Raw genomic sequence first — 12,113 nt, 5'->3', positions numbered from 1 at the left:
TGAATTTGCTAATATTTACTGCTTTTCCCATTGTAACCAATTAATAATGACAATAAATCTGCAAAACACTTTTTATAAACTAAAACATATCCATACTGTACTAAGTAACAAGTTGTTCCATTTAATTTCGATGGGAGGAATTCGCCTATCGGGATGTTCATACTTTAATACTTTGTTAGGGCAGTGTAGTAGTGAACTATTCTTAATTGAGCATTTAATGCATTTAATAACTTATTGCAGACATTTTAGTAAAGAGTAAGATTAATTCTTAATCTCGAAAACGAAGCTTTATAATTATCACTGCGATCTGGTAAGATAATAACATAATTATTTTGTACATTTGGAAAGAATAAAATCCAAGATGACTGACTGAAATTAGGTTTACCTAGCAAGCTGAGAGCCATTGGATCTCCTATAGGAGATGAAGACATCGAGGCACTTAGTTTTATCGTTTTCTTCCCCATCTTCCAAGAACTGGGAGAGACCTGCAAAGGAGCAATCAGAATCAGTGTGTACTCACATCACTGCACTCACTCGCAATCCCCAACTACATTTCCGCGTGTGTGTTTACAGACCCGTTACGTTTCAATTAAAGTGATCACGTCACGTGGCTACTCTAAACATGACTGCGGAAGGAGTGGCGAATGTGACAGGGAAGAGGAAATATCGATCTACGCCGGTAATAGCTTCAGAACGTGACTTCTCGAAGCCTTCTTACAGCGGGATAATGTACGCATTCCAGTAATGATGGAAAGATGAAGTTGGAAAAGTTAAGCGATGTTTCCCGCGGATAATTTAGATTAAGAAAGATAAATAGTTTAAGAAATGGAAAATGTAGAGAAATCTCTGACTTTGAACATTTCTTTTTATTAAAATACCACCTTCCCACCTTCCAATCATACATGCTTTTACTGTAGCTATGTTTTAACCACTCAAGAAAGACGAGATTTTGAAACATCAGTCTAAAAAAAAAAGGTCTATATAGTTATTACTATATTTAATACCACTCATAAAACACGTGAAATTAATATTTTATTAAGCTATTCGCCTAAACTACTATGCAGGGACGGCCTCCGTAGCCGAGTGGGTAGGAGCGGGAGTGCAGTAGCACACGCTCTTTGAGTAGACCGCGGTTCAAACACCTGACTGCTGAATACGGTCGATCTGCCAACCCGCACTGGACCAGCGTGGCAGTTATGGTCCATTTCCCTCAGCATGAATTGTTGAGGAGGCTCCCATCCTGCAGTGGGTTGATAATGGCTGCACTTTACTTTTTTTACTATGCATTAAGGTGACGTTTCAGGAATCTTACCGATACCCATCATCAGATCATGCTGTTGGGGGAACAGAAAATAGAAAGGATTACAAATTTGAATGTATTACAATTACCAACATTACTATTACAATTACAAATATTGTAATTTTGTAACATTAATTGTAATTGTAATATATTCAAAATTTGCAACCGTTTCTATTTTCTGTTTCTCTAACAGCATGATCTGATGATGGATATCGGCAGGGCCGGTCACAAGAATGTTCAACCGGTTCTGCCAAACAGGACCCCACCCTCAAATGGTCTAAATAATATCATCCGCGTCTTTTCCGTATTTCTTGATATCTAGTTACCCACGTTATCTTCACTCCAAGAGCGCTTGCGCGAGTCGACTTGAAACTTGCTAGACGTAAAGCGAATACCTTATTCTCAATGTGTATGTATCGTTTGATAACGAACATATTACGTTATTTAAAAAAAAGGATCCCAGGGCCCGCAAGTAATTTTTGAAGAGGGCCCCACAAGTTTTCAAGCATCTTACCGATACCGTATAGGTAAGATGCCTGAAAGATTCCGTGAAGTAGAGAGAGAGGGTCGAACTCAGATATGCACGCTAATATTTTCACTAGTATGTTTTTGCCAATTGTTGTTGTAAGGTTTTATACGCATCAACAACCTAGGAATATTACACCGTATTTAAATATGTCTGTAAATTGCGTGTGTTCTGCGGTCGATGTTCTGTTTTCTGGATTAAAAGCCGAGTTTCCGGGAGGAAAAACGACCAGTGATCTGGCAATCTTCGAAATCGCCATAAAGTCCATAAATACGTATTCTTCATAGAGTGTAGAAAAAAAAACATTAATACACACTCATTAATATATCTGAATATAGCTGCAGCTCGTTTAGCAGGAGCTACATTAGTATTAGTATTAGTAATGGCCGCATGGTGCAAGAAAGTCTATGGTTTATGCTGCACCAGCAAAAAAAAAAAAAAAAAAAAAAAACCGAATAAAATAATGATTAAAAAAATAATGATAATAATAATTAATAAAATAAAAGGAAATTAAACCTATCATCCTATGCGCTTTCCTCACCCGAAGGTACTATCCAGATGACCTTTGAATTTCCCCAAACTGTCAGCCTCTACCACCCATGTAGGCAACTTATTCCAGTAATTTATAACTCTCTGGCTAAAATAAAACTTCCTGCAGTCCAATCTAAACATTTCCCCCCATAACTTGAATTTATGTCCCCTAGTTCTAGCATCATTTATAATCTTGAAAATTTCGTCCTCATTCATTTTACTGATGCCTCTCAGAGCCTTAAACACCTCAATCAAATCTCCTCTAAGGTGTCTAGTTTCCAAACTCTGCAACCCACATATTCGAAGTCTTTCTTCATAAGGACACCCTTTTGCCGATCTCACCAGGCCAGTTACCCTTCTTTGCACCCTTTCAAGAAGCTCGATGTCTTTCTTTAGGTGCGGTCTCCATACTTGAATACAGTATTCCAAGTGTGGTCTAACATAAGCCTTATATAATGGGATTATCACGTCCCTATCTCTACTTGCAAAAGTTCGATAGATCATCGATAGGACACCATGGGCCTTCCTTGCAACCTGTTTACAATGCTCAGAAATTTCGTGTCTGACCGTATCGTAACACCCAAGTCCCTTTCCTCCAGTACTGGGTTTAGTTGAACTTCACCAAGTGAATAAGTTATTTTGGGATTACTGTTTCCCAGGTGTAATACCTTACACTTTGTTGGATTAAAGCACAGCTGCCATTTTTCTGACCATTCCCGAAATCTATCTAGGTCTCTCTGAAGAAGCTTAGCTTGACAATGATCATTAACTACTCTACCAATTTTAACGTCATCTGCAAATTTAGACATCACGCCCTCTATCCCTTCATCGATGTCGTTTATTAAAATTAAAAACAACAGTGGTCCTAATACTGATCCTTGGGGAACTCCACTTCTTTCATCAACCCAATGTGAGGAATAGCCATTTATCACAACCCTCTGCCTCCTGCCCTGAAGCCATCCTTCTATCCATCTAAGGATTTTCCCAGTGATTCCAACCTGTTCCAGCTTATAAAGCAACCGCTCATGTGGGACTGAGTCAAAAGCTTTGCTGAAATCTAAATAAACAATGTCGAAATTATTCTAGAGATAACAAAGGAAATCACTGGTGTGTCGAAAGCAACAATCTCAAAAATATATAACGAGTAGAAGATGAAAGGAGAATGCATCTCTTTTACAGCTCTCGGCAGAAAGATCTCCAAGAACGAGATCGCAGGAAGCTAAAGCGAATTATCCGTCAGAATTAAAGGTCCAGTGTGCAGTAAATGACTGAAAATTAAATTTAAGCAAAGACCCATTTCCAACCAAACCATGGGGCGGCACTTGATAGTCGTGTGCTTTCGCGAAAGCAGCTTCGTTCAGTAAAAAACCAAAAGAGTCGTCCTAATTGGCTCCTCCAACGCCAAGACTGGATTGTGGAAGAGTGAAAAAAGCTAACGCATTCTGATAAAAACTTTTTGCGCCAATGTGAAAGTGTAGTGAAAATGTTGGGTGAACCTCATGAAGCTAAGCATCCAGACTACCTTGCGTCACCACTCAAGCGACTGGATGTGGTATCATGGTATGAGATATGTTCTATTGGTTCGGACCAGGTCAGCTCATACCATTAAGTCGTGTTATCTCCAATGAATATCTTTCTGTCGTATCGGATCAACTTCACTCTGCAGCGCTTCATTTTTACCCGTATTGTGATGGATTCTTTCAAGACGACAACGCAACTATCCACTGTGCAAAAATTGTATCTGAATGATTTGAGGAACATTCCCAAGATTTACAACATCTACCTTGGTCGCCTAATTTTGCAGATCTGAATACAACTGAGAATGTCTAGGATATGTTGGAAAGGGGGAGTTCGGCTTCGCGGCTCTCTACCGACTAGAATAGAGCAGCTGGCACCTGACGTGGGAAAGGTCAAATCTGGAGGTGACTTCCTCAGACACCTAGTGGAATCCATGCCACGGCCTGTAAAGGTGGCCTTACTAGATTTTAAATAAAGGTTTCTAATTTTTTTAGATGAGTGTAGTATATCTTGTATGAAATGTCAGTGTAAAAACACGGAATGGCTAAATCCGATAAACACTGTTGATTTGGATGATATTCAAAAATGCTGCATTAGCTTTTGCGCTCTTGAAAAATAATGTAAATTTAAAAAAAAACTTATTTAAATTTAGTTTATAGGAGGCAGGAACGTGTGACAGCACATATATATAAGCTGGAAACTAACCTCTTATAGTTTGAAGGATCCTTTGCCGATGGATGCTGTTGTTAACTCCACACTCTGCGGTTAACTGTTCCTCGTTCAGATAGCGGACAGTATCCCTTCTTACACCACTGAGAAGCATCTGATAAGTATACTGGCAGAACTCTGTCCCCAGAGATGACAGGATTTCATTCACATAAGTAGGGTCACACGACGTATAATCAGCCAATCTTTTAAGCTGATTCAACTCCCTCACGAACCTTAAAGATGTTAAAATAAAGATTAACTGAGAATGTTTGTATGAAGAAGGGAAAATTCCTACAACACGCAAGGTGTTATCCCTGAAACCGTTATTCTTCGGATTGAAGTATTATGGTTACAACTACTCAGCTTTAACTCGCTCGCGTTGTCCTTTGAACCGAAATCACAAAGAAAAATGCAAGTTTACTGTAACCGCACGTCGTTATTGCAATAAAAACTTCGTCTTTTATGGGGATATCAAATTCGAAAAGAAGAATATGCAGAATTTTTGGATTAATTTAAATTTTATTTTAAAATTTCATATTGGTATTCATAATTGAATACCAAAGGTTTGTTTCATCGAAGGGTAGACAATACAGATGTATAAAATAGAACAACGCTTAATTAGATAGTTCGGATAGCTATTTTGTGGAAGGCAAGTAAGAACATGAGGCGTCGGTGTGTTGTGTCTACAAAACTCTGGATGAAAAACAGAAGTTGCAGGAATAAAAACAAAATCTTGAAATTCTCGCTCAAGGACTAACTTGGCCATGGTGTAAAAAAACCCTTTTCTGCACAATGCGGCAAAACACCGATCGTAACCACTGTGTTACCTATAAGATCGTTTAATTAGAATTGAGCTATCTGTGCCAATCACCGTTTTCTTTTTGATGTTATCTATTACCTCCACTTTATTTATTAAGCAACTTTGAACGGCATTAAAAAGAAATCTTTTTAATATTTCCTCAGTTTGGAAATATTAAAAAGATTTCAGCCTGTGAGAGATCAACTACCGCGGACATATGTTCCTTCCTTTGTTCCATCTACTCTTTATAGAACAAAGAAGGAACTAAATTTTGGGTTGGTTAACCTTATTTTAAAAATAAGCTTACGTTTCTTAATTTATCTAAGAGAAAAGTGGGTACGAAATACGAACTCTCCATTCACTGTTTAATATCCAACTAAACCCAGCCTTTTAAGAATAGTTGACAGTTAAGAAGACTTTAGTGTCCTTTTTATTATTACAATTCCGCTAACACGGACTCCTTGGTCTTATATGTCTTTTAATTGAATGAAGAAATAACTGACTGATCGCAATTTCTTTAGGATAACATTTTCAATATTTAAAATGGAAGTCCACGTGACTATTATTAAAATATTCCAATAATATTAGAATATCTGAGCTTTTTTACTTGATGACTTCGAGATTGTTCATTTTTTAAGTTTTTCATACATTTTAAGAACTTTTATGTTTAAACAATTAAATTATGATAAATATAAAATATATAGAACAAGATTTAGGTTTACCGTCTCCTCAGAATTCCATTTTTGATTCCGATATCATCACTCAGCATATCCTCTGTGATCTGTAAAAGGAGGTCCCCATCAACCCGACTGTTCACGAATTCTTGACTATAACCGCCGAAGCCAATCTGAAAGAAAATAGTAGAGCTAAAAATGGTAAATTTCTACTGTAAATCTTACAGTAGAAATGGTAAATGGTAAATCTAAGTATATTGATATAACGTAACTCCTTAATAATATCAGGAACTATTTTAAACAATTATTATACACTACGCAGGAAAAAGTATAGGGCACATTTAAGATTATAACTGACCATTTCTAATGAATAATGAATATTATTATATTCATTACCAGTCGTGAATGACACAAACTACTAATTTCGTAAAAATATTTTATTAATATACCTTTGTATTGAAATAACAATTATACAAATCAGTAAATTCTATACTAATTATTAATTAATTAATTAATATTTATAACACGATGGCTCAATTTCTCACAAAACATTAAGAATATATTGATTTGTACTAGGAAATTATTTATTTTAACAAATTTCGTACAAAATCGTGATTTATCTCAGAAAATGTACCATAAGTTTATAAAAATAAAAGCTATATCTTATATTAAATTGCAATAACATTAATTGAGATAGTATTCAATTTATACAAATTATCTTATTTTTAAATACTTAAGTATTTAAAATAATTTAGTATCTTTGTTTCGTTATAATCAGAAAATGATTTAACAGCATAAAATTAGTTTACGTTTAGAAATCAGCTAGTAAAAAAATGAAAATTTTTTTATAAAAATTTTCATTTTTAGAAAAAAATTTTCATTTTCATTTGATTTGCAATGTGCTTCCGTGGTTATATCCCCCCAAAAAAAAAAGAAATTTAGAAAGGCACTTCAAAGCACTCCATGGTAAATGGCAATCGGATTTTCTGCCTAAGAGTAAAATTTTCTGCCTACCTTAAAAAAAAATAAATTAAAAGAACTTAAATCCAGATTATTCGCACAACAAAATTTCTTCGTGACACCTAATTTACAATCTAAAGCAGTAACTGTAGCATCATTTAAAGTAAGTCATCTTCTTGCAAAAAATGCAAACCATTTTCTGGCGGTAAATTCATCAAAGACGCATTTTTAGAAATAACAGATTCTCTTTTTGAAAATTTTAAGAACAAAAATAAAATTAAAAGTGCTCTTCAAGATCTGCAATTATCTCGAAATACTGTGACGCGACGCATTGAAAAATTGAGTAAAGATGTGAGCGAATAATTGCGTGCTCATGGTGTATCCTTTTCTTTACAACTGGATGAATCTACAGTCAGTGATACAGCTCAATTGTTCGTTATGCGGTGGTTATTCCCTGACTTCTGCGCATTTGGTGGTCACGGGCTCGAACCGCAGCCTAATCAAGAAGCGTGTGCTACGCACTGCTGCTGCTCCTGCCCATCTGGCTACGGATACCCCTGCAACCCAATGAAAATGAACCAGATCTGATATTACACACAGATCTGATGGCTGAGTCGGAGTTTCTACAGAGATTTCGAAATTTTCTGAATGAAATTAAAGAATTTGTTCAACAAAGGGGAGATGATTATCAGCAGCTGCAAGGTAGGGAGTGGTTGTGTAAACTGCCTTTTTTTTTTTTTTTTTTTGGTAGATTTTACCAGTAAATTAAAATAATCTGAATTTGGAATTACGAGAAAAAAATAAAAATGTGGGTGACATGATTAGTAGTATTTATGCATATAAATATCAATTTTTGGCAATGGCTAAGGATCTAAAAGAAAAAGAATTCGATCATTTTGCAAATACGCAAAATCATTTGCAAAAATATCCTGTTTTTGAATGTAATAGTGAGAAAAATTTTTCTGAAATTGAGACTGTTGTGGACGATTTTGAAACTAGATTCAGTGATCTTAAAACAATTGAAGGCATTGTTCAATATATTTCTTATCCATTTAATGTCGACTTAGATACGAAACAAATTGCGGAAAAAACGTAGAAAATATTACTTGAAAATGAAATTATTACATTAAGAAACAATATCTTCCTAAAAGCCAGCTCATTAGAAAAAGACTTTTGGAAATACGTTTCCGAGAAAAGTACCTAAATTAAAAAAAAAAAAAAAAAAATGCAGTGAACTTTTAAATTCCTGTTTTGGTTCCACATATCTATATGAATCGGCCTTTTCGTATTTGAAAAAGATTAAGAATCGCTCTACTCTTACGGACTTGCATACAGAAGATTCTTTACGGTTAGCCTTATCGCAATATATCCCCGATTTTGAAAGCTTGGCAGATAACATGAAGACAAACTTCACATGAATTAAAAATTGAAATACGTATGAATTTAAAATAAGAATTCTGAATTGAATTTTAAAATTTATAAACAACATTTTTCGATATGTGTTAATTAACTTTTTTAACCATGTGCAAAGAAATTCTTGAGATGGTAGATTGTGGCACCTTTTGAAGAAAAAAAATAGATCGCATCACAAATTAAGTTAGCCAGCCCTGGAATACAGTATAGTGTGAGCTGTTTAGCAAAAAATAACCCCTGTATATGTAGTTTCACTGTTTAGCAGTGTAACACTACGGGACAAGTATCATTCAGGGTTAGCATAAATTTTTGATCTTCAGGAGCAAATAAATAAATAAAAGCTTCAATGCATTATACGAAATTCCCTTGAATGCTTTTATAAACAGTATATGTAATTCAAAATGGGTTTTCATATATACGTTATTTCGTAAATATTTTTAATAAAACACTACAAAATACGTTTAACACAAAACTAATAAAAATAAAATAGCATGCTTTTTAATTTTAGTTCATGCATTTTAGTTCATTCAAATAATGAACGGTTTATTATGAATCAAAACATTCAAGTCAAGATTCGATTCAAATGCGTGATTGTCGAGAATCGGATTTCAAAAAACATCTCGTTTTCTTTAAATTTTCCATTAACATTTTAAAGAGAATTATTAATATTTTAATGTAACTGATTTTCGGGAACGTGATACTTCTCGTGCCACTTCTTTAGAAGTGGTATAGTTTTTTCTCTCCTCCACTTCATGTTGTAATAGGGTTTTTGAGAAGCATGGGGTAACTAAGGCCATATTGCTCCGTAAATAGTCTGTAAATTGCGTGTGTTCTGTGGTCGATTTTCTGTTTGTTGGACGAAAAACTCATGTTTCCGGGAGAAAAAACCACGTTATCCTCTCCGGAGACCGACTAATTCAGCCACGTTGTGAAAGAGGTCCATAAAAATTCCTCACATCATCGACGGGACTCGGATTCAGGTCTTTTCCACCTTATGTGTGGAGGATGGCAATTCTACCAACTGTGCTACCCACGAGGGCCATGCACTTCATAGTTTACCATAGTTTTTTTCCCCTCCACTTTTAAGAAGTGGTACGAGAAGTACCACGAAACGTCTAAGAATATTTTGTAATTATTTAAGAAATTAAAGGCAGATTACACTCCAGGCAGGTTTAAGTGCTCAATCATTTCTCCAGATTCCAATTCTTGATATACTTGTGCAAAAGAATACAACAGACTTTCCGACATTAAACGTTGCAGGCGACTAGACATATTATCAACTATTGCAAACAGTTATAGCAAATCTGCTTTAATTTACATACCCTCGCAGTAACATAGTGCACATAAGCACCGAGTGGAAAAAGTCCAGGTTCGAATCCCGTAATGACGCGATGAATGTTTTTCTTCGGGAAGGCTTTTTTTTTTCATTATGTGGCTGAGTTGTCGGTCTCAAGGGAGGGTTACATAGTTTTTTCTCCTGTAACCTGAGGTTTTTCAGGAAAACGGGCAAACCGACTACACAACCCACCCAATTAAAACATATATATATACGGAGCAATATAGTCTAAGTTGCTAATCGCCTAAAACATCTACAATAACAAGTTAATTTAAATCAAACGCTGATCTACAGTATTCTTAGAATATCGTTACTTCTCTTTATCCTTTTGATCATAAATATGAACAGATCTGGAGTAAATGAGAAAAAAAATCGATTAAGATTCCAAAAACTTGTAGTCTACAAAAACTACGATTTTTTTCTTTCCAATTTACCTTACCCCAGTTCTGGTCATATTTCATTATCAAAAGGAGTTATCATCAGTGTGGCACTATTTCATTTCCAAAGTATATAATTAAAAAAGTACAGTACTTATATACATACATATTATATTATATTATATTATATTATATTTTTAATGTAACCATGGTGCTTTATCAAAAATTTTGCGACTAACCCATCCAGATTTTTTTGCGGTCTACTAGTAGGTCGCGACTCACAGATTGCGAAACGCTATTCTCGGGATATAGTTGAATATTTCAACTTGAAATTTTATAAAATTCTTAAGGTCAAGTTAATAAATTAATGCACTTTATTCATTGATCGTTGATTATTGATTTCAGAACTCTGAGTACATTTCCTGACTTTTCGCAAAATCTTTAAATGTGATAATTATTCATCACAAACAAAAGAATATAGAAGTTATTGAATTCACCTGAATCAGCCACTCCTTGACATCTTCCACTGTCCAGAGGGGTACTTGTTGGGACAGTTTGTGTGGCAGCTCTTCACCTATCAGCTGAAGAGTCTGGGCAGCAAATTTCGATGCAATAGCGTTTGGAGAGCTAGCGACCTTTCTTAACACTTCTACAGCGCCGATCTCATAAAATATCTGAAAGAAACCAGGATGAGAAATAAGCAGTAAAAATGCATTAATGAAGAAAAATTCACAGAAAACATTAATGGAAGAATTTCAGAGACCTGGTTCTGCAGGTCTTGAAATTTCGCTTATCAATTTGGAAATTGCATAATTAGATCCTTGAAAATTATTCTAAATCAACCCACAAAAGAAATTTTCGTGTTCTGCCATCGAAAGGTATAGACACAATTCTGTCAATACTTTAATCTACAGACAACTAACCTTAGAACACGACCAACTTCAAGTTACTCCATAAAAGTTTTTTGGGACACACATACACTGGTTTCCAAAACTTAAGCAGCATATCTACTTTTAAAATTTTTCACATATATTGTAAACGTGCATTTAATGGATGGATACCTGATCAAAAGATTGTACTTTCACATATTGTATGTAAGTTAACATAGCTTGACACTGTATAGCCTATTTGGCAAACTCACTTAATAGGTCAGAAAAGTGGGCTTATTTGTCGATGCCAATGTTCTATGAATGTCTGAACCATCTTAAGCAGATATAGCCAGATGGCCCAATGTTCTATGAATGTCTGAACCATCTTAAGCAGATATAGCCAAATGGCCCAATGTTCACTGCGATTTTGGAGAATTTTCCAAGAGTTATCGAAGGATACGGAACGACAGACTGGCACCACCTCAACTGCATTTCTTTTTTGTGATGAACCCAAATTTTCATATTTGCTCTATAGAGTGATTCAGGATGTTTACTCATATGAAGGGAGTCAGGAGTACGGCATTTCCTTGATATCACTGAAAAGAACGCTTAGGTGAACGGAGGGAGGTGTGTTAGTTTGGGTAGGCATCGCTTTGGGTGGCAGTATATGCTTTCAGGGGGAACAATGATTGCGCGCAGGTACAGAAGTGACATCCTGGATCCTAAGCGAGACCTTAAGTACGTGGAACAGGAGATAATTTCATCATAAGCGACTTAATGGCCAAACACATCACGTACAGACTGGTTGATCCCTATCAGATAACGAACGCCATTATTCACATAACGTGGCCAACTCGATATTTTAACCACAGTCCTATAGTACATGCTTGGAAGGTTCTTGTAAGGTTTATTGCTCCTTTCGGTCACATCCAAAACTCGCTATAAGTGCAGTCGAATATTCGTTGATCAAAAGTTGGTTAATTGGTGTTGTAGTGTTTTAGGGGTATCGGCAACTTAGGCTATATTGCGCCGTATATAATATGTCTGTAAATCGTGTGTGTTCTGTGGTCGATTCCGAAAATTTCGAATTTCGGGAGAAAAA

General features: G+C 35.5%; 1 protein-coding gene across 1 annotated transcript in view; it reads right to left on the bottom strand.

Annotated features, from left to right (window-relative positions):
• Positions 1 to 12,113, bottom strand: part of LOC150090221 (NAD(+) hydrolase sarm1-like) — a 33,762-nt gene that overhangs the window by 9,038 nt on the left and 12,611 nt on the right. Inside the window, exons 4-7 of the mRNA XM_090389781.1 lie at positions 10,640 to 10,816; positions 6,105 to 6,229; positions 4,581 to 4,816; positions 386 to 485 (exon numbers count right to left, since the gene is read on the bottom strand). Coding sequence (XP_090245907.1) covers positions 386 to 485; positions 4,581 to 4,816; positions 6,105 to 6,229; positions 10,640 to 10,816 — 638 coding nt within the window. The remainder of the gene's footprint in view (positions 1 to 385; positions 486 to 4,580; positions 4,817 to 6,104; positions 6,230 to 10,639; positions 10,817 to 12,113) is intronic.

Source organism: Mastigoproctus giganteus, chromosome 2 (genome assembly GCF_048544385.1).
Source record: "Mastigoproctus giganteus isolate SK-2022 chromosome 2, ASM4854438v1, whole genome shotgun sequence".
Taxonomy (NCBI): Eukaryota; Metazoa; Arthropoda; class Arachnida; order Uropygi; family Thelyphonidae; genus Mastigoproctus; species Mastigoproctus giganteus.
Note: the sequence above shows the minus strand (reverse complement) of the source record. Positions and strands in the feature narration are given on the sequence as shown.